The following is a 22,977-nucleotide window of genomic DNA, read 5'->3' as shown; positions in this document are numbered from 1 at the left end:
GCAGTCGCTGTACAATGCTGTAAAAACTGTCCAGAACAAGAAGATATGTTGACGCTTGTTTAACGGTCCGTGGAGGGTCCGGGAAAAAAAAAGAAAAGTAAATTCAGAAATAAAATGTACTTGCTCTGCAAAATAGATACCGGTGACCGGGTGTTTGAGGAGGAAAACAAAACAATAAAAAAGGTACATCGTGTCAACTCACTTTAATTTTTAGCCACATTTAAAATCTTAAAAATATTCATAAAAAGGCAAAAATTCTCAGTCCCCAAAAATATTGTGTCATAGACTAAGGAAGAAATATATTCAACCTGAAACACTGCCTTTCCACCTTTTTGTACACAATTGGCAAAAATATATAGATATATATTAACAGCAATAACTTACCATTGTTTTAATTTATTCATTAATTGACTTCTAAGATTTATGTTGCATCTCCCATAGGAAGGAAGCTTCAGTTCTTATTTATACATCACAAAAATATTTAAATAAAAAATAAAAACTTCTAAAACCCCAAAGCCGTAGTCCCGCCTTGCTCTCAAACTTGTGGCAGTTTGTCGTTCGGGGCGACCGATCAGTGTCAACACAGAGAGACAGTACGGAGTCAAGGCTACATCAGGTCTAAACTGTTGTTGTTTAAGTTCGTTCCCAGCTCTTGGTTGGTGTTGTTGCTGTTATTATTCCCACCCAACATGTCCGAATGCCCCCCTTGCCCACTGTGCATTCCTGTCATTCCACTTAGCTGGGACATGATAGAGTTCTGTTCTGAGCTAAACTGAGCCGGGTCTACAGAACCACCCGGCTGCTGTGATAACGCCTGCTGCTGGGGGGGTTGGGGTGGAGCCATACTTGGGTGGTGTTGGCCTAAGTGGGCTGGATGGGGTGAGCCTGTCTGGGTCTGTGGGGAGATACGATGAGGGGAGGGCTGAGGCTGCGGTTGGGAGGAGGGCTGCATGCGTGGGGACGGGCTGGAGTGTGGAGGCTGCGACTGCGGTCTCGGCGAGGGCTGAGGGGACCGGACCTGACTGCTAAGCGACCCTGCTGGACCAAGGCCTCCTTGTCCTTGAAGGTGGGGGTGGGGAGATTGCGCCATCTGCTGCTGGGGACTCATGGGACTACTGTGGTGAGCAGGAGAGCCCCCACCTAGGTGTTGCTGCTGCTGCTGCAGGAGCCTCTGGTGGATGTTCTGGTGAAGCATGCTCTGGGTCGTCTGCTGCAGTGGGGGACCACCGCCCCCTCCGCCGACTCCACCTTGTTGTTGTGGCCCTTGCCCTGGTCCGCCTTGTCCTGGCTGGAGCGGAGGTCCTCCTGATCCCCCACCCGGTCCTCCATCTTGTCCTTGAAGCCCTCCCATTGAATTCTGTTGTTGTTGCTGCTGCTGCTGCTGCTGCTGTTGTATCTGGATCTGATGCTGAAGCCGCTGCTGTAGCGCTGCAGCTACCTGGGACATCGAGTTTGAGTATCCTTGCTGCCCCATCTGGCCTGACCCACCCTGAGGTCCTCCTTGCTGCTGCTGCTGGGGACCCCCTACGCCTCCACCTCCAGCCTGAGGTTGGGCAGAGGGAGGAATCCCTGGTTGACCCTGGCCTGGCTGCATGAAGCTCTGCTGCTGGAGACCTTGAGGCTGCTGGAACTGCCCGTGGTTTCCCATCTGCTGCTGTTGTTGTTGTTGTTGTTGTTGTTGTTGTTGTTGTTGTTGCTGCTGTTGTTGCTGCTGCTGCTGTTGCTGCTGCAGGTGTCGTCTCATCAACAGCTCTCTGAACTGTGGCGTCATGTTGGCCATATTGCCTTGCTGTCCTGCTTGCATTGCTCCCTGTTGTTGTTGCTGCTGCTGCTGTTGTTGTTGTTGTTGTTGTTGTTGTAATGCAGCCATTTGCTGTTGCTGCAGGTTTCCAGGCATCATTGGGCGCTGCTGCTGCTGCTGCTGTTGTTGCTGCTGCTGCTGCTGTTGTTGTTGTAACTGCTGAAGCTGAGCCATAGTGGGCATGTTTCCTCCACCTGCTCCACCCTGAGCCATGTTCATTCCTGGCTGACCTGCCTGGTTCACATTAACCTGTTGTCCATCCATGTTAGCCCCAGGAAGACCTCCAGCAGGCACTGGGAACCTTACACCTCCAGGCCCCACTTGTGGAGGCCCTCCTGGTCCCCCAGGTCCCCCCTGACCTCCTTGATACCTGGCTGCTCTTTGCCTGATAAAAGCAGCCATCAGGGTCGGGTTGGAGCGCAGGATGTTGAGGACTTGCTGCTGTTGGAGGGGCGAACTTGGGGAGCGCAGAGTTCTCAGGAGGTCTTGTAGCGCTGCCTGTGGGAGGTTTCCTGATGCTGCTGCACTGGCGAGAGCGGCAGGTGTACCTGCTGCACCTCCTGCTACACCCATCACCTGCATCAGACTACGGTTCCCTTGTTGGGGATTCATTGGTTGCTGCTGCTGAGCAACAGCTGGTTGCTGCTGTGGTGCCATGTGACCCATCATTCCTTGCCTCTGTTGTGGGTTCATGGATGGTCCCCCAGGCCCCCACTGTTGGTTTCCTGGCTGAAGTTGTCCACCTGCTCCCTGCTGGACCTGCTGGAGCTGCTGCTGAACTTGAGGTGGCAACTGGGACTGAGCACCACCCTGCTGCATCCCTGCAAGCATTCCCTGCTGCTGTGGGTCTAACATAGTCCTGCCAACAACTGCCTGAGCCTGAGGGGGCATGCCTTGGGCCCCCATGTGGGGCATGCCCATCTGGTTCTGGGCGTTCTGGTGGTGAGGGTGTGGTGGTATCATGCCCCCTTGTCCAAGGCCACGGATTTGGGCCTGGGCCTGGGCCTGGGCCTGGGCCATCTGTCTCTGGTTCTCTGCAAGGCGCTGGATCTTAAGGGCGGTCTCCACAGCAGCCAGAGGGGGCCCCTGCTGCTGGCCTGGTGCAGGCATGGATCCCTGTCCCTGGTTGGGTTGTTGCTGCTGCTGTGGTGGTGTAGCAGGACCCAGTCCGGGTTTGCCAAGGGATTGGTGGAGAGGAGATGCTCCAGGAGGTCTGGGGTTATATGGAGGCAAACCACCAGGATGCTGCTGCTGGAGCTGCTGGACATTTTGAGGCTGCTGCTGGAGCTGAGGCACCATCTGTTGCTGGGGAGAGTTCATCATCCCCCCTCCTCCTGCCACTGATTGAAACTGATGGAGATGGTGTTGAGAGGGCATTGCACCTCCTTGCTGCTGAAGCTGCTGTTGCTGGCCTGGAGTTCCCATTGCCCCCATTCCAGCCATCCCGACTCCCTGCTGCTGAGGGAGTGCAGGCATGTTGCCTTGGGTGGGTGTCTGTGGGGTAGGGGGCTGCGTACCAACAGATGTAGGTGTACCGGGACCAGTTGCTCCATTGTTGGCTCCTGGAGAGGGGAGGCCATTGCCCCCAGGAGCTCCTCCAGGAGCTGCCTGACCAACTCTCTGCATGCTGGCCATCCTCCTCCTGAGCATCTGGGCCTGCTGGAGCCGGTGCTGCAGCTGCTGCTGACGGAGTTTGTGCTTGATGTTGAGGCAGAACGGGACTGGGCACTTGTTCTCCTGACAGTGCTTGGCGTGGTAGCAGCACAGAGCGATAAGCTGCTTGCAGATGGGGCAGCCACCGTTGGTTTTCCTTTTGCAGCTTTTCGTGTGTTGAACGACCCGTTTCATCTTCTGGCAGGACGGCAGAGAGCAGTTTGCGTTTCGACACTGGCAGGCGTGGACGAGGGACTGGATGCAGCGCTGGATGCTGAGGCGGCGAGAATCTCCTGGACTCTGAGTGGCAGCTGCAGCCTGGTTGCTGCTCTCATCATCCAAACCAAGGCCTAACTTATCCATCTTGTGTTCATGACCCTTAGTGTTATAACATGTGATGCAGAGGTCGTAGTCCTGTGGGAGACAGTCAAAAGGTTTATAAGTTGTACACTGCAGCTTTAATTTTAACATAAACCGAACAAACCTACATGTTTTATTTTTACCTAATGAGTTACAACAAATCAGACCCATCCAAACGACCCCTCCCTTACTCACCTCGCAGACAGTGCAGTGGAAACGAGTCTCCACATGGTGCTTGCACTCATTACAAGTGTAGACAAAGCGGTCCTGGCTTTGGTTATGCAACTCCACCAGCATGCACATGGAGCTCCACTTGGCCCTCCTCAGCGAGCTGAACTCCAGATGTTTGTCCCGGGCTATTGTCAAGAAAGCATCGCGGCCGTCCATGAGGTCACAGGCCATCAGGGGATCTGGGTCTGTGATGGGCGGCAAGGCGTTTGCCATGGGACCAGCGATTAGCCGGATCACAAAGAACACCTATGAAAGGTTGAAGAGGAACAGATGAGGCACCGCTGAAATATAGTCTTCAGAAGGTTTTCACCTTTGAGGCAGAATGTCATATACAGTATATGGTGTTTAAGTGAGCTATCAACCGATCACCCAGTCAACAACAAGCAAGCTTTTAAATTGAGTGTATTCAAGTATGCACTATGTATCAAAATAAAGTCAAGAGAAGGATCTTTTTCTGCTCTTTTTGTAATGTGCCTAAAGATAACATGAATTGGCCTTATGCAAAGAAAACGTGATTGATAAAGATCGATTATTCCTTCATCTCATACCTCCTTGTGTTTCTCCATAGTGGCGTAGAGTTTCTGTGAAAGGTCATTGGAGACATTTGGCATACCCGGCTTCTTCTTATTTGCCCGACTCAGGCTGCTCTTGTTCTTACTCGTCTTCTTGTTGTTCTTTTTCTTTGCGTTTTTACTGTCACCTTTTGTGTCCTGCAGGAGAAAGAAATGGACAAATACCTGTGAGCATAGACCGTGGGAGACGCGACACTCTTCAGGACCATGATGACAGACTGTAGCATTCTTACATCAATACTCTCGTTTGAAGTGCTGTTCTCCTCTCTTTTCCTCTCCTCCTCCTCCTGCTCCAGCTCTTTGATGCTCTCCTCCAGCACGTTGGGCCAAAAGTCCCCCTCAAAGTAAGGCAACTCCTTGGCACTGGTCAAACGATCCTCTGTCGCCTGCTTGAAGACATCCTATGGGGATAAATGGAAAATAAAGTTTGTGTCTTCCTGTAAATTGTTGTGCTACACACAATTGAGAAAGTTCGCCAAGGGGTCAGTATGTCTGGAAGATAACAGACGTCAGATTTCTTTTAATCTGTCCTCAAACACATGACAGAATAAAGTCGAATACCGCTGCTGTACCTTGTAATCGTGCACGATCCGCTCTGCCACAGCTTTGTCTAGCATCTTCTTGTACCACTCCTGAAGGCGTTTGGGCTTTGGGATCTTTTGATCTGCCGGGTGACAGTGGAAGATGTAGTCGTCCCCTTCACTAGGCGGGCAGGCCCAGATGTGGCCAGTGACGTAGCTGAGGATGACAACCGAGATTGAATATAAAGAGCAAAATGTATTTACAGACTAAGGAAAATAAACGTAGTGACAGGAGAAGTCTGGGAATTTTTTTTACAAGCAATCAGCTACTAATGACCAATACATATGTTTTCTTGTCCAGCATTACTCACCCCAATTTCCTGACATACTCCAAGTAGCCAATGAGGACTTCATGGTAGACTGCTGTTCTTAGAGATCGAGGCCGGAAGAAGTGTACACTGTCCAGGTAGGAGATGTACACTCGCCTGAGTGGATGGAAGAGGAAATATTTATGCATATTGCAAGAGCTGAAATTCAACATTACGTTCTTTCTAAATCACTGCAAAGTAAAGGAAAAAGTCTCAATTAAATACAGTGATATCCTTACCTCTGGTTGGGTTGAGGACAGTCAGATCCATACTCCTGAACGTGCATACCAAAGAAGCAGACTTCTGCTCCATCAATGTCCTCAAAAGCAAAAAGAGCTTTTGTTCTGTAGGGAAAAGACTCCGACATCTCTCCATTGTCCACAAATCTGCAGACAAAAGGACACATGTTTGAGGTTGCGTTTTTTCCTTTTGTAACCAGATAAATGTTATTATTAGACACTTGGTATCTCCTACTCTGTAGAGGAATAGAAATGTCTACTATTGTTCTTGTACCTGGACTTCATGCCTGGTTTCACCTCCACCACCTTGTCGGAGACGTGGACAACCCGAATAGTGACCTCTCCGGACTCCGGGTGGCCCTGACGCTTCACAAAGTCATTCACTCTTTGCTCGAGGTAAATGCCCAACTTCGTATGGGGCAACCCTGTGTTTGGGAGAGCAAAGAAAATACAGATTTTTTAGTTTTTAGTTTATTCTAATTATAGAATCTAAAAACTCATGTAGAAACATCTCAGCTTCTGTCATACAAAGTCCTAAATAAAAGGTCAAATGAAGGTTGAAGCATGCAAGTTAAAAATCCAAACATTGCCACTTACGTTTGGCAGAATACTTGTTCTCTTTCCTCGTCTTATTTGCCTTCTTTAAGCAGCCGTCACATACAAAACTGTCAAAGAAAGTTGAGAACATAACAAACCATATTTAGCGAATCACATTAAGAATTTCCACTGAGCCTGGAAAGGACAGGAATCAGAATTTGTTTCTTACCCCAATGGCCAGATTGTGTCATTGTGTAATACACAAATCTGGTGCATCCTGCGCCCACAGTCCATACATTCAACAAGCCTGGAAAGGGTAATAGAGTTTGATTATAATTGCACCACAATAGGACTTAAAACTTTGCTTTAGGATATAAAATTCAACTAAATAAGCTTCAAAGACAGTTTCAGTTAAAGATTCAACATCTTTTAAGGAGTACGCTTACAATTCAGGGTCCAGTGTGTCATTCTTCTTCTTCTCAAACTGATCCTTGTTAATCGACCTGAAATGGAAACAACAATAAAATATGTCATTTTTACAACAGGCTAGATAGTTTATCCCTTCTTTTAAGGATTTTACATTTTCAAATATGACTTTAAGTCCAACAAAGAAACTATCACACATGCAGCTAAAAAAAGTGCCAGAGCTAGTTATTTTCTGATGATTTAAGACCTTTAATTAAATGATTCCTTTTAAGAAAGTTAGAGTTTACTCTTAATGATCCGGCTATAACTTACGTCTGAGGCTGTGTTGGGTCGTCTCCCAGGGATACCGCCTCTCCCTGGATCTCGTTGAAGCACTTTTCGCAGAAGTGGTACCTGTCAGCAATAAGCCCAAATTTTGGTGAACTACACCATTCCCCACAGCACAGTCAATCACAGACAGCGCACGGGAGGGCAGTCACCAATCGGTGCAGGACATGGGCAAGGATAGGGTGCCACAAGCGGAGCAAGCAGGAAGGAGGAGCGCAGGACAGCGGGGAGTCGTCATCGAAACAGCCAGTCATGATTTTGAGGGGTGAGGGTGAGGGGGATGGGTTTGGAGGTGCATGGTTGGGCAAGGCAAAAGCAAGCCAATGTTGATTTCACAACCATTGGAAGGGGGAGGGAGACAGACAAGTCACACACAGACAAGGAACAAGACAAGACGAACATCCAAGACAACACACAGCAGAGAGCCGAGGCAAAGCAAAGATTAGCGATTTGGACATGAGAGGATGAGCAACAACAACCACCGTCACAGCTAGCAGAGAGGGAGCAGAATTAACAGGAGCTAAACACGAGGAGGGAACTGGAGCAGGAAGTGGCAGCACAGGACATAATGCAGACATTGAACACATGAACAGGTAAGCACAGACGACTGCTCATTCATTCATTCAAGCAGCTCATTTTAAAGTCGGTCCTTTCCCATTCCTTTAAGGCTTTCAAGGGTGTGAACAAAAAAAAAACATGTAGAATCTAGAGATTTGTGGACATATCTATGAGGAAGTGAACACCATAGTGAGATCACTGCTGCCTCCTCTGTGAAGAGAGTGTCCACACACTGTGCATTTAAGTATCAACAAGACTTGTTAACACAAAGAAAAAAGTTAAGTCAAACATGCTGAGCTGGGATGTTACCTATAGGTTAGTCTAATGACACTCCAAACAACTTCAAGAATGTGAGTAGGGAAAACCGACAGTTAAAATGCCATTGCGTTAAGCTACACGTGGAGTTATGAGGAACATGAAGGGAAGTGTTTTGGGGAAGAAAATTAATCAGATGGCTTCAGTGTCAACCTCTGCATCTCTAACAAAGTCATCTGCTGTCTGTTGGATTCTTAACTAAGTAATCTAAAACTTTATAAAGACTCACTCATCCAAATAATAATCCTTCCACCCTTTTTCACATGGGAGTTTCTCTCCTGCCATACCTGTTCTGGTAGCTGAAGTAAGCAGCGTCTCGGGGAATAGTGCACAGCTGCTTCCCGTAGCAGCAGAGAGTCTGAGGAGAGAACTCCAGCTGATGGAAAGAAACAAAAACACATTTCTTTAATAAAAGCTTTTAGTCACACACATGTTGCCTAATCGAGGGTAAACACACTCTTTGTATAAAAAGTACTTCTCTCGGCTTCCATTGGTAGTCAAGATTACCCAACTGCTTATAATGAAACTAAAGTGAACTTTAACTGAGTGAAAACATCGGTTTCCCCCTAAGAAGAGTTGAGCTGAGCTGATGTCGAGTTGGCCAAGATTTGTCCAGCTTATGTCAAAGTCAATTTTAATTGTCACCTTTCTCAGAATCAATCTGACAACATTTGAAGAAGAGATTTGTATCTGGGTGCAACAGCCATTATCATAGAGCTGAAGATATCCAGAAAAGTGATCAAGGAGACCTGAAACTTCCTCTTCCTTCCACTGGTCATTGTTTGAAGTTGGACTTGCAACTTGAGACTGATTAACAGACAACAATCCAGTCATGGATTGTATCCATGTATTACAATTCTGTTTTCATATTCAGATGCATCTTTACAGAGGTTCATAAATGATGCCTTCTGACCAATACGCTCTGCCTCTTTTACTCTTCACATGGCTGGTTTTCCGGCATAAAACCAAAAAAGCACTCAAATATTACCGGCCCCAAAAGCATGTCCCTCACATTGAGGTGCAAGTGCCTCCTAAATGAATATACTGAATATATTGTCAGAGGTAACCCTCCAGTCAGCCTTTATAATAAGAGTCAATCTGTTTTGTTATTTTGCCTGCAAAACCAAAAATAGCAGAGTCTAATGGGAGTTGAAATGTGATATGGTGGTGGCATGCCCCAGGCCAGATTTAGCCATCACCCTCTTCACGGCCTCCATTTTCAGATGTGTATGATTTAAGTTAATATCTGCATTTGAAGCATGCACTCAAAACACCATACAGATATATTATACATATACCCATGTCATATAAGATATTAAAATAGAGGTCCATCTTTAGGTTCATACATTGTTCCTTTAACACATGAGCAGTTTAACTTAAACCCTTTCTTCTTGATTGTTTAAACAATACAAAACCATTTCCAATCTCATCTGTTAAGCCTTATGTCTCACCTTCCTCCCACAGCAGTAACCGAGGCTCTGCATGACGGGATCAATCTCCTGCTCAAAGACCTCGGCCAGCTTGGAGCAGTACTTGTAGACTCTGGATGTTTTGCGGTTGTACAGCCAGGCGTTGTTGAACATCAGCCAGATGTCGTCCACATACTGCCAGGGTTCCTGGTACTGACCTACACACCAAACAAGGCAGGGGAATTAAAAAAAACAAGAACATCGGAGCATTTCCTATAATAGGGTTAACAGCCAATTGACCATAAATGTAGGTAAAACTTCAAAACAAATACATCAACATTTTAAATCGTTGGGAAAGAAACAGAGAAAAGTTTATTGATGGACAAATGTTTAATATATCAGCAGCAACTACTGACCTGTGTCCAGCTTTCTCTTGATAGTAGACAGGTCCATAGGAGTCTTCACAATGTCAAAGTAGTCCTGCAAGAACCCAATGAGCATTTATTCTTCAAACTTTGATTCTTTTCGTGAAATAATCATATTCAAAAGTAAAGCACGACATGTGGTGAGAAAACTAAACTAAATACAGCAGACTGTGGCAATTAAAACTACACAACAGAGGAGAAGAATGTGAACAAAAACGTGCACTAACAGAGATGCAGCAGTGTAGACAAGGCAGAGGAAGAAATACATCTAAAGCTCTGCAGGGATACTCACAGGTATGCACAGCAGTTGTGGGTCTACAGGCATTCTGAAGGGCAGAGACTCTGGATCTTGTCTGTAGAGAGATTCTAGCGTGGGCATCAGGGCCTGACGAAGCTCCTCTGGTTTAAAAACTGGAAGGAAATAGAGATCAGATAGAAGAATGAGGAAGAGTGATTAAACAATCACATGCCTGTATCCCTAAAGATGACAACATATGTAAACATATGAGAAAAAGTACACTAAAGATCTAAACTTTATTCATTTACTTTTCTTTTTCGATGGGGCCTGCTGCGTCGCATCCGACGTCTCTTCTTCCTCTTTTGGCTCCTTCTTCACTTCCGGTTTCCTGTCTTCCATTTTCACGCTTGCTGTCGGCGTTGTTGACGATGTATCCATGGCAGCTCCTTTACCTATCTCTCCTGAGCACTCCTCCTTTTTCAGCTCTGTTTTTATAGGTTTTTCCTCGGTTTTGAGGTTGCTGAGCTTCCCTCCTTTTGAACAGCTGCCTGTATCGCTCTCCTCCTCCTCGTCCTGCTGCTTTATCTCCATCTTGGTGTCCACGCTTGCGGCTGACGTGTCCAGCTGTGGCTGGGAGGAAGTGTCCAGACTATTGACCGAAGCTGGAGTCATGGCCTGACCGTCCGCAGGGAAAGAACCCTTTTGTGACAGCTAGAGAGAGATATAGAATCAGTGTCAGCTGCAGGGAAATCTCACACAGTGATACATTAAAGTGAACAAATAAATCTTTCATCCCTTCAGCATAGTCTGCTCTTTAAATTGAGCGGTTAAAGGGAAACGCATCGCTATCAACACCAACAATAGACATAGGTTAATCATAAGAGCCTCAAAGACCTGGGGTCCTCTACTGTGAAAGCTAAGCCCAAAACCTATCTATTCTCCCAAGCATGTGAATACTTTGTCTTTGTGTGTGTGTTCATGTGATCATGCTGCAGTGTGTACAAGGCAGAGGAAGAAATACATCTGAAGCTCTGCAGGTATACGTACAGGTTATGCTCCACGGGTATTGTATGTGCACTACCTTTCATTTCCGTTTGGTGTTGATGAATGCTTTGTGGTGTGTTATTTTACTGATTTGATTTCTGAATCTTAATCATAACTGTGGAAACACATTTTGAATGATTGTACCACTATGTCTTTAAAGGCTTAACATGCGATTTGTCACACTTAAATGTAATAGAAATCAAGTATATCCTCTGAAAATAACTCTGTGAGTCCCACTGTCTGTGATGTTTTTTTTGTTGTTGTTGTTTTTTTGTTTTCAGAGTCCTATCTTCACTTTGTTTACATCGTCAGGACGGCTGGCCAACTCCTCCCCTCATGTATAAAAGTTGTTTAAATGAGGGACTAGAGAAAAGAAGAATAACATACTGTACTCACTGCTTAACTGTGTTTCTAGATCACGCTCATTTCTGGTAAATTTACATGCAGTGTGAAGATACGAGCATAATAAAGATCACTAGCATTAGCATGCTAACACAACAATGCAGCGCAAGTTGTTTTGTTTTTCATGCTGGTGCTCAAGGGTGACATCTGCTGGATCAAAAAAAAAAAATGCATATAAAGCCTTTAAGCTCAATGTAAAGCACATCGAGTTTACCTGCTCTGAAATGTGCTTTATACATAAAAATGCTATTGCTATGAGGCAAAAGTCAAACTTCTGGTCTCACAATGAAGACAAAGAGAGTATTAGTGAACTTATAAGGACACACATTTCTGATACAGTATTAAGAAATACAGTAATGTTTGAATTAATAAGTATTAACACTGACCGGAGTGCGTGGCAGCTGAGCACCATGCGGCGTGGAGCTGGAGCTCATTCCAGGGTGAGACGGAGTGGTGGAACCAGCTGGGCCTATGTGCTGCTGCTGGAGGGACTTGTTAGAGCCGGGACCTTGGCCAAGCTGGTTCTGTTGGGGGACCGAGGGTGGAGCCAGTTGTGGTGCGTTAGGGGTGTGTGGCTGAGGGGTCTGGGACCCCGCTAGTCTGGGGGGTGTTTGGTGGGGAGTGGGAGATCGGCTGTGAGCAGGAGAAGGAGAGCTGCCACGCATGGCAGCCAAATGGGGGATGGAGTTCGGTTGCTGGTTTGAGTTAGATGGAGTCATTGACGACGCAGCAACCGATGAGTTGGGACCTCCACTACCCACACTCTGAGGACCCATGGGCCCAACATTTGACACGCTGCCAGGACCACTGGCTGAACCTGGCTGTGCTAAAGGACTAGCAACTGGAAGAGGGGGTGGAGTGCCCATCTGTGTCTTTAGAAGAGAAATGGAGTGAAGAGATTAACATTAAGGAATTATAACACATGTTATTTCTTCATAATTTGAACTTTAGAAAACATGGAAGTACCACTTTCTCACAACATAACAGAGAAGGAAGAAATAGTTTTTATTGGTGATCAAGTACTCAGTAATTTAAATTTTGGGTAATTATTACTGTAGGACATCTTCTATATCCCAGGAACACTTTCACACCAAGAATCAAATTGTGCCAGACACATCTTTCACACGCTGTTCATGGCCTGACAATGACTGACCAATAAAAACACCCATTACTGTAAAAAGGAACCCAAATATATCCTGTTGAACTAAATTCTTGCATTTTACACAGGTATCTACAATAACACAAACCCCCCCATTCCCTTTTCATAAAAAAATCATCAGCAGAAAGCTCAGGTTTTTAGATTCATGCTGATGTGTAATCTACAGCACATTTACTATTCAGATATATTAAGGAGGGAAAAGAGCTTGAGGCCACCTTACCTGTGCCATGCTTGCCTGTGATTGAGGTTGGGACATCCCAGACTGAGACGCTCCAACTCCAGGTCCTGAGCCAGGAAACTGTCCCTGGGACAGATACTGGTTCTGAAGCTGGTTCACATTTGGCTGCCCCATCCTCGGCCCGCCAATTCCCATCTAGAGATTCAGAGCGGGGCAGAGGTCTTAAAAAAAATGCCTCAACAACTTTTTCAGTCAAGCCATTTGAGTGGTGAAAGGACAGTTTTTAAAATAATTTCTTACAATTCATTTTCCCTTTTCAAACTTTGTATTTTATTTTATAAATCTTTCCTAAACACTATTAAAACATTATACTCTAGTTGTCAATGTAAAAAAAACCTGAATCACAAAAAGACTACTTATTGTGTTTCTGGATTCATTAAAATCAACACTTTACTTGGTGTGTTCAGCACTGACCTGGTTGCCAGATGCTCCCATGGAGAGAGGAGGCGTGGACCTCTGGCCCATAGATTGCATCCCCATCTGATTGAACTGATTCATACCTGATCAAACACAGAGGGCAGTATGATACAACATGAAGCATTTCACAAGGGAACACACACTACTTATTGCATTTTACTCTCAAACTAGTTATCATACATGTGCACTAGTGAGATTTTGATACAAACCTTGACTTCTATATTCTTGTCAGAACAGGGTTCGGGCTCTTTCACTTAAAATAGCGTAACGACTGAATAACAAACACTGGATCTAATTTTTGGTCCCCTAATAAATGGAGGAGCCCATATTTTACATCCTAGATCTGAGTAGTTCTTTACCTGGGCCTTGCATTCTGTTGACCATCTGATTTGGTCCTGGTGGTCGCACCATTGATGGGTCAGGAAGAGGACCGTCTGTAAATTATAAAAGAGAACCGAGATTAATAAAAATCAAGCTATCATACGTGCACATGAGACAAGGAGAGGTGATGGTTCCCTAACCGAGCATTTGAGAAGAGATTTGTAAACATCTGGAAATTTTGATCCTTTCTTTGTTTGGCCTGAGGAGATCATTGGCATGGGGACTTGTGGCAATTAAGCACTGAACAGGGACAACTTGAAGTGCATTTTTAGCCTCTTTAAACTAATCTGTTGTTCCCTTAACAATACATGAACAAGCTGATCCAACGAAAAAACTCTCAAGGCACCCAACAAGTATGAAGGGACTGAGACAAGCCATGCTATTTTGAGGACCTAGCATGAGAAATTAACTGTAAAAACACATGGCCAGGGGAGATTCAGATTCAAGTTAACTGCCTCTCCATAAAACATAAAAACGGTCCAATAAGCATTCTACAGGCAAATCTATTCAGTCATATTTAAAACCTGGTGACATATTGCACCCCTGGTCCAATACACAAAAAAGCTGTATCAAATTTAGGAGCATATCAAGATAATAGAGTGTGATACAAAATACCCTGAGGTGACAAATCAGGGGTCACAGATCGCAATGCATGAAGTTAGAGTTACAAAAGACAGCTAAAATGTCACATTCAGACAATCTAAATTAGCGTTCACATGAATGCCTGGAGAAAAATGGAACATAAGCTCATCTTAAGCCTTTCACATATGCACTCATAAAAATTTCAGGAGGACGGGCCCTGAAATACTCCTGATATGGTTGTTCACACATTCACCTCACAGCAGGAGACTAACAGGAGGTGTGTGTGGGGGGGGGGGGGGGGGGGGATCTCTTAAGTCAAGACAAAACGTAAAAAGAACAGTCCACTAAAAGATGCTAGATAGATAGAGAATATTTGCCCTTGTAGAAGTGCTATGTGTAGTTTGACAGATTCACAATATCAACAAAAGATTGGAGAAGAACATTGAGGCAAACAAAAAACCTGTGGTGTGAATACAGTCACCACTCACTCGCATTGAATTCTCCTGATTATATCCTGCTGTGTTTTCAAATCCACTCACTGTGGAATAAATACTAGGTGGCTGGCAGTAGAAACTCTGGATAAAGTCTGAGTGAAAAATGTGGCTGTTCACGTTCACATGTGCAGCTCAACCCAAAAAAAACTTCAGAAGTCTTCAAGAGCTTTGTGCAGGTGTGAAAGCACTATCAAGCCGTTTTCACATATGCACTCCGGAAAATATCTAGATAATTTCAGGAGGATTGCTCCGGAGATTCTCCCGACTTGGGTGTTCATATGTGCTCCTCACAGCGGGAGTTTATGCCTGTCAGAAAGGAGGGGGGGCTGGGGGGGATCTCCTAAGGTAAGACCTGACATAAAAAAAACCAACGCGGAAGTAGTGGACCAAGCAACAGAGTCCGCTATTCGACGCTATAATGACAATATTTGCCTTTATATCAATGCTAGGTGTAGTCCAATGGAATGAAAACATCAACAAAAAAAGCGGAGAACAAAATACTGACGATCAGAAAACATAATGCAGCTGTTTAATTACGTGCAGCAGTCACAGTATATAAACGTCACTCCCCCCTCCTATTGGCTGGGGGGGAATTCTCTGGAGAATATCCTGTGGCGTTCTCACATGAGCCCACTCGGACTTGCAAAGGGAAAAAAATACTAGGGGTCTGGCAGGTGAAACTCAGAGCGTTCACATATAAAGCCCCTCCGGGAAATATCCTGACTTTTTCAGGAGATTTCTGCAAGTGTAAAAGCCCATTGAGTCTACATGTACTGCATGTCCACTTACTCGGAGAAATTCCTGCGGGGGGCTGACCCATGCCTGGAGGCCCAATGCCCAGACCCTGCTTCTGGAGGCGGGTCCTCCTCTTCTCCTCCAGCTCCTTCTGGATCTTATAGATCTTCTCTGCTAGCAGGTGATAATACTCAGCCTGTTGAGAACAAGGAAAGCATTTAAAAAGGGTTAAAAAGGCTAGAAGATAAAAAGACCTTACAAAGTTTAATTTAAAATAATTAGCAACAGTAGAACACACTGGAAGCGGTTACTTAGTTGCAGATCTTGTAAATAGACAAAATCTTGTGCTCTAGGTTTTCACTCGAGTAACACAATGGTACATTTATTGTGTGATTTTAACAAACTACAGCTGGTTAGTGGTATTTTCTGAGGAAGCTAAAGTAGACAGAAACTTACTCTGCTGTTGGCTGACTCGTACATGTCCCCCTCAACTTTTCTGGCATAGGCCACCAGGTTCTCCATTCGACGATCCTTGAGGGCAGCAGGATCTGGAGTCGGAAAGATGGCCTGAACACTAGAGGTGGGAAAACAAATAGAAAAAGCTAAACCACACTCATAGTCCCCTTGAAAGAGCTTGTGTGACCAGTGTGTGAGTGTCTGTCTTGTTTGTGCAAAGTCTTAGCTCTGCAGTTTTTCCATGTTCAGTTAACATTATTATCCATCAGCAACAAGCATGTTCTAAGCTCTGACTGTAGTAGTACTTAGAGCGCTAGTGTGTTTGCGTACTTCCAGCATTAATGTCAACAAATAAAGTAACCTAGTCTTCACCTGTAAACACAGAAAGTTACATTTAAGAAGTGAAAAGGGGGGATATGATCAGACAGCTTGAATGAAATCGAAGAAGCTGGAGACAGGCTGGAGTGGAGGTTTGTTATTTGTTTTTGTTAGAGCATTTTGTGTAAAATGGGAACATTAAGGTAGTGCGGGGTCCCTCTTTAATACTCACAGTTTGTGTACCAAGTGGTTCCTTAAGTCCTGCGTAATGTCCTCATGCCAGCTTTTCCTCATACCTGAAGAAGAAGGAGGGCCTGCTGTCGGCATGGAGCCGACTCCACTGGCATCATTCATTAGACTGGAAGAGATAAGAGGCATGGTATGAATGATTAACTTTTTAAAAATACATGGACATGTCAAGTTGGTATGATGTAGAACTGTGATGACATGATTAAGCTGCTAGTTATGGTAGCTGATTTTAATGAAGGTTGTGTTTCCCTTCCTGCTTACCCTTGGCTGGTCACATTGAGGTGCATCATGGTATCCTGCAGCAGGTTAGCTTGGCTCTGAGTTGGAGCTCCCACCCCTCCATTGACTCCCATAGGATTTGCACCTAAACATGGAAAGGACAGGATATTGATAGTCTGCATGTGATATTCCCTTTTAATTGTAATGATTGTTACACTGTAATGGATGTTTCTGTTCAGACTGTATTCTTTTACCTTGAGCCATGTGAAAGGTTATTAAGGTACAAGTTCACTGAAATACATCTAACTCTTTTTATCACTGCCATTATAGAAAAAAAACATAATTCATATGCCACAATATGTAGAATAAATATTGGAAGTGATCTTAAAATCATTGTTATGAAAAATGCTAAGCTCTAAATCACAGAGGATGGCATATTTTTCCTCTGAAATACCCTAGAGATTGAGGTTGATTGAACATGCATTCTCACTCACCTATTGGGTTCAGAGTCCTCATGCCTGCCTGGCCCTGCATGCCTGGGTTGGCCATGTTGGGCTGAGCAGACTGAGCCTGAATCTGGTTACCCTGGTAAGTGAGGCCCAGGGCTGCGTAGGCTCTTTCTATGGAGCTGGGGTCAATCTGGCTTGGCTGGTTGAGGTTGGGAGCACTTGGTTGGCCACCAGGTACTGCTCCAAGAGAGCTGCCCAGACCTGCAGCAGCCGCACCAAGTAGAGCTGTCATGAAAAAAGAAGAGATGTTGTTAAATAATGCAACTGATCTGCTCTAATGGAAAAAAAAGAACTCGAAAAACTAAGGTCACGAAAAGCCTGTGACAAAATATTTACATGAAAACAGAAAAAAATTGATATTAAGTAAGTTATGGATGAATTTCCCCCCTACAACTACTGTTAAGGTTTTAATGCAGCAATATCAAAAAAAAAAATGAATTGACGATCTGACAATAACACAATATGATAATGTTACTTAGAAGAACAGTGTAGTAAGAACAAAAATAATGTGTTTGGTCAGATACAGACACTCACACTGCGGGTTCCTCTTGTCGCCAGCATTCTTCAGCGGCAGGCACACAGGACAGTCGTGCCGCGTGCAGTTCTTCCAATGGGAGATGATCTGCCTCGATGATGCACAGTGAGCCACTGAGAGGAAAAGGGCAGAAAGACAGGAGAAGTAAGGAAACACAGAGATATTAAGGGAGGAGAACGAGGCAGGAAAACAAAACTCAAACAAAGAGTTAAAGGTGCCTTTTTGTTGCAATTAAAAAAACATTCCTGAATCCAAAGGACACAGAAAAGGATTGTGAAGTTAACTGAATGATGTTGTTGATGTGTATATTACGATATAATATAGGTAAACTTCTGTATTAAAAATAGTCGTCTGTGCATCTATTTCCCTATACTGCGTATGCCTCCTGCAATGTTTGCTTAAGAGCTTTACTGTGGCATTGGGGGATATATATTCAGCATTAGAAAGTACACATCTTGTGTGTAACAAGCCTGCTTGTTAGATATATTATAGTTGCCTCTCAATCTAGAAGCATGCAGCATCCCTTTTACTCACCCTGGCAGGACTTGCCAGCCTGGCAGTGAGTCATGTGGTTGAGGACGTTCTTCATGGTACGACAGTGGGGCAGGTTGCACTGGCGGACTTCACCGTTGGCCTGCTCCCGCCGCTGGCACTTGTGTGCATGGAGCAGGAGCACCAGTTGCTGCTGGATGAGCTTGCGCTTCTCAGGGTCAGCTGTAGGTGGTGCTCCTGCTGCAGCAGTGGCTGCCGAAACCTGGGCACCTGGACCGACCAGACCTGCCTGAGCGTTAGGCACCATCCCTGTGGCCCCTCCTAAAGGTGCACCTGAAGGGCCACCCACGCCCGTTTGTGTTTGTTGAGAGCCCTGGAAAGGTAAGTGGGAGTTAATAAGTAGCAGGGACATGGAAGAGGCAAGATTTAAGTTGTCGTGAAATTGAGAGAGATAAGGTAGATGGAAGCAGGAAAGACAGGAAGAGAAGGTGGTGCTTAATTTACAAAAACAGGAGTGTGAGATATTAAAAGAACAGGGAAGTTATTTAGTGGGATACGAGGGAGGTGGGTTAAGGGCAAAAACAATTAAATCATTTTCAGTTTTAGACTTAATTGCTTCCCTACCATGGCAGCCATTCCTTGCATGGGCTGGTTCTTCTTGTCCACATTGAACTGGGCAAGACTGTTTGCCATGGGACCTTTGTTTTGGAGCTGAGGGCCCAGCCCTGCCCCTCCCAGGCCTTGATTCCCCTGCCCAGCATACGGACCTCCAAAAGGGCCCCCTGGATTTCCCAACATCCCCATCTTGGAAGAGAAAAAAACAATGGGGAACAATAAAAAGATATGAAGAGCGTGAGATGATGATGAAGGATACATCAAGCGAAGTCATTTTACAACTTAGTATGTAAGTGCACCATATATACTTTTTTACTGTTTTCAGTGATCATATTTGAGATGTAAATGTTACAGCAATTTTAGCTTTCTGTGTCTCTGCAAGATCCCAAACCTTAGCTCATAAATGATAATGACCTGTTGATATTTCTACACATCATAAATTCCATCAAAGCCAAATTTAAAAGGTTTTCATTTCCCAAAAATTATTAAATCATCTGTTATACCACTTGCACTTTCTAAACAGCAACTACTGAAGGAAGAGATTTCTCTTTTTTTACAGTATTAAAAATGTTATAAACTATTAGAAAATATAAAACAATATTTTGGAAACCAAAAATCTTACATCAACTACAGAAACACTGCCCAGCACATTGAAACCAGTTTTGAATAGTTCCCATTTTCTCAGATTAAACAGGTTATTTGAACATTTATTTTAAAATCACAGATCTGGTACTCATCAGTACCCTGCATATATCCCCTTCTGTTTATCATTTCAATTGCCTTAAAACCTTAAAACATTTTTTCACTCTTTTCGTACGCAACCCAGAAACCATCTCACTGCTTGTGATCTCTATGGCAGGATCAAACATCAGTGTCTCCGCGCCACATTCATTCATTCAGCGACAACAGCAGCTTGCCGCAGCAACATTTTTACTGTCACTCCTGAGGGACTGTCAATCACATAAGCAGAGCATTTTTCTGCCACTTCAACTCAAAGCATAAGAGCTAGAAAATACTTTTTCCATTTAGACGTAAGATCTTGACTCAGAATGAAACTTGCTCATGTGTTCAGTCATAAACAACAATACTTCAAGACAGATAGATACTTATTTTACCAATGTGCAATTTACAAATCCAATCAAGTTAAAATCAAAATAAATGTTATATCTATAACTGAAGGGGTCCTTACCTTGTTCATTGCTCCAGGTTGCTGGCCTCTCATCCCAGCCTGACCTCCAGCCCCCGGTTGCTGTAGGGTCTCAGCCAGCAGATTACTGTTGCCACCCATCCCTTGATTCCCAAAGCCCATCCTAGGGGAGCCATTCATCACCTGACTTCCCATCATGCCTGGCTGCTGCTGTCCATTATTGCCTTTCTGCTGTGCTCCCATCATGGCCCTGTTCATGCCACCCATCATAGTTGCATTCTGCTGCATCATGTTGGCCTGCTGCTGAGGGGAGAGGTGCTGCTGCTGCCCCTGGCCCATCATCTGTGGAGGCCCCTGGCCAGGGGAAGCTTTCATGTTTGCCAAGTGTTGCCCCATGGCAGTGGGGCCTCCTGGGCTACCCATGGCTCCTTGGTGCCCTTGTTGGGTAGACGACGGTGCTCCTGAACGTAAAAGCTCAGACAGCTGTTTGTGCTTGGCCACCGCATCCTGACCTCCACCAGGACCCCCTCCAGGGCCAAGACCAAGACCCATTCCTCCTGCCCCTCCACCTGGACCAAGCCCTGCAGGTCCTCCTCCCAGTGTGGTGTGCAACTGGCTGAGGTCTCCACCATTCAGAACCAGACCTGGTTCATTGGAACTGATGAGCTCGTCTGGGAGATCATGCTCCAGGTCGAACAGAGAGCCGAAATCTAAAATTGGGAAGAAAAAAAAAAATGGGGAGGACAATAAGTTGGGAGACAAATCAGAAGAAGCGTGAATAGGACAAAAAGGGCCACGATAAGATAGTATAATCCTTCATTTTTCAAAATTGTTGTGTGAAAACGACATTGCATGCTGACATTTAAATCTGATAAAAGATGTTTAGACGTGTATGAAAAATTGTCTCTGCAGGCATGCTATCCGGCACAACTAAACCGATCCAAATGAAATTTAGTGTGATTGTGAAGCTGGCATTCAAAAATATGTATGCAAACACACACACACCCACAAGCCCTCACAGAGAATCCCTGACCAGTAAAGTGATTCAACATGTTACTAAGGCAGGTTTGTACAGACAAGGTGACGAATGGACCATTTCAGAGAAGTAACACCACAAAATGGAGCCAAGTCGAAGGATATGCACACTAACTGCGTTCAACTGCATCTGCAAGGATCAACTGCACGCAGCTAAGGTAATTAAAAACATCTTGTATCTTAAAGATGGCTTCAAGATCAAACAATACACAACCCAACAGACCTTAAGCCAAAATGTTTGTATACAATGATAAGTTACGATATACATGACATTCACTTTTGAAGAAGACACCACTGTCAGATCGAGAATCATTTTAAAAAAGGTTTTGCATTCAGATAAACTGTGATGTGTTAAGTAATTGCTCAACATGAAAATAATATAAAAAAATCCCAAACCTTAAATTAACTTAATGTAAAAATCAACAACTTGTAGTCATTAGAAATAGCTTTTTGAAGTGAAAGCAGACACACATGTAATCTTGTGCATGAACTAATTCATTTAAATATTATTCTCAAATAACCCATAAACAGTCTGTATGGAAGTTGTGAGACACTACATGTGGGTGCAATAAATGTCACCCCTTTGATTCCCATAATTTCCTTGACAGCAGGGCACTAAACCTGCTCATGAAAGGTAACATGTAGGACTTCAGGGACAACCATAGCTGAGTGGACACCCTGCGATGCAACTGTTTAAGGGCAATAATTGTGTGAATGATTAAGCGATTAAATCCGAGTTTCTACTTCGTGCATAGATCATTATCTGCCTTGCTGGTTAATATCGCAGTGGCTGATCATGGCGCTGTCCATGCTCCTCAGTTTTTACTCGAAGGCCACTATTCCAGCTGCTGTCACACGACATCCATAAAAACACACCAACAATGGCAATTTAGGCTCAACAATCAGTCGGACCTGTGGGCCTAAATTTAGCTCCGCAACAAGGCTAAACACACCAGATTGACAACCTGTGTTTTTCTTAACATTAGAGAACAGAGCTAATGTTAATGTGAGTTATGATGGGGCAACACAACAGATTGTTTTAGTAGCCCTCAAATCTCAAGATAACAGAAACGAGTTAGCTGTAGCAGACAGCCACTTTAACACGGCTGTAACACAACAAAAACTTTATTACAAGTTGTCTTGGCGTTTATAAGCCCCGGTTAAAGTAGCCCATTAAAGACACGGGACCGTCAGTTGAGGACCCCGCATTCAGTTAGCTAACATAGCATTAGCCGACTGAGCTAACAGAGCTACCTCCGGCTAAAATGGCTGTTAGCATGCAAGCTAGCTGTGGGAGCTCCTCTTCACGTCCGACACACACACTCATTAGCAAGCTAACGTTAGCAAGCTACGACAAAAACAGAGGAGTAATCACGCGTTTTCCTCGCCTTTCAAGTGGACACAAGCCGTTGAAAATTAATAAACCGATTGATTAACACTGTAACAAACTGTATCAGTAATAAATACTTACCATTTCCATCGCTGGCGGAGGCGGAAAGTGCCGGAGAGGAGAGTTTAGGCCTCTTGGCTGCAGGCGGGCCAGAGTCCAGAACGTTCTCGGCCATATTTTTTCGAAATAAAAATATATAAAGTATCCACAACTGCAGACGTTTTCACGCCCTTAGAAGCTCATTCCTTTTCGTTTCCAATATTGCGACTTTTCCCCCTCCTTTTGGGGGACTAAGAGGGGGAAAGTCCCGTGTACAAATTACTCCTCTTTCCCTGGGTTCGCCTCTCGATTTCAGCCTCGGCGTATATCAACCCCCCTCCCTCCCTCGTCGGATTTTTTGTTCTTTATAAATTTCTGCCAGCGGAGGAGGAGGGGGTCGGTGAAAGTAAAGAGGGAGACACACGCAGCGGCTTCCCTCTAAACTTACACAGCGTCTTCGGATGTAAATAAACTGTCCCCGGGTCTCTCTTCCATGCTTACATCCGTCATTTCGACCTCCTTTCCAGCGGAGTCTGGATGG

The 22,977-nt window shown here is 44.8% G+C and overlaps 1 protein-coding gene across 4 annotated transcripts; it reads right to left on the bottom strand.

Annotated features, from left to right (window-relative positions):
- Window positions 1–188: 188 nt before the first annotated feature.
- ep300a (E1A binding protein p300 a) lies at window positions 189–22,977 on the bottom strand. Of its 4 annotated transcripts, none has more exons than XM_020644851.3 (31): window positions 22,479–22,977; window positions 20,015–20,682; window positions 18,835–19,014; window positions 18,253–18,583; window positions 17,712–17,831; window positions 17,169–17,408; window positions 16,717–16,819; window positions 16,439–16,564; window positions 15,889–16,006; window positions 15,487–15,628; window positions 13,600–13,674; window positions 13,238–13,323; window positions 12,806–12,958; window positions 11,813–12,298; window positions 10,289–10,691; window positions 10,035–10,153; window positions 9,734–9,797; window positions 9,360–9,535; window positions 8,196–8,284; window positions 7,021–7,131; window positions 6,729–6,785; window positions 6,512–6,589; window positions 6,343–6,410; window positions 6,020–6,170; window positions 5,746–5,892; window positions 5,510–5,623; window positions 5,190–5,355; window positions 4,851–5,018; window positions 4,594–4,755; window positions 4,010–4,291; window positions 189–3,868 (listed from the first exon to the last, which is right to left on the bottom strand). In XM_020644851.3, the coding sequence occupies exons 1-31, from the start codon at window positions 22,570–22,572 to the stop codon at window positions 608–610; spliced, it is 8,538 nt and encodes a 2,845-aa protein (XP_020500507.2). In that variant the 5' UTR covers window positions 22,573–22,977; the 3' UTR covers window positions 189–607. The 4 variants fall into 4 exon arrangements, with proteins under 4 accessions (XP_020500507.2, XP_020500508.2, XP_065805545.1 ...); XM_020644852.3 differs by having other exon boundaries at window positions 7,021–7,101; XM_065949473.1 differs by having other exon boundaries at window positions 17,718–17,831.

This window comes from Labrus bergylta, chromosome 21 (genome assembly GCF_963930695.1).
Source record: "Labrus bergylta chromosome 21, fLabBer1.1, whole genome shotgun sequence".
In the NCBI taxonomy this organism is placed as follows: Eukaryota; Metazoa; Chordata; class Actinopteri; order Labriformes; family Labridae; genus Labrus; species Labrus bergylta.
This window is presented reverse-complemented; position numbering and strand designations above follow the sequence as displayed.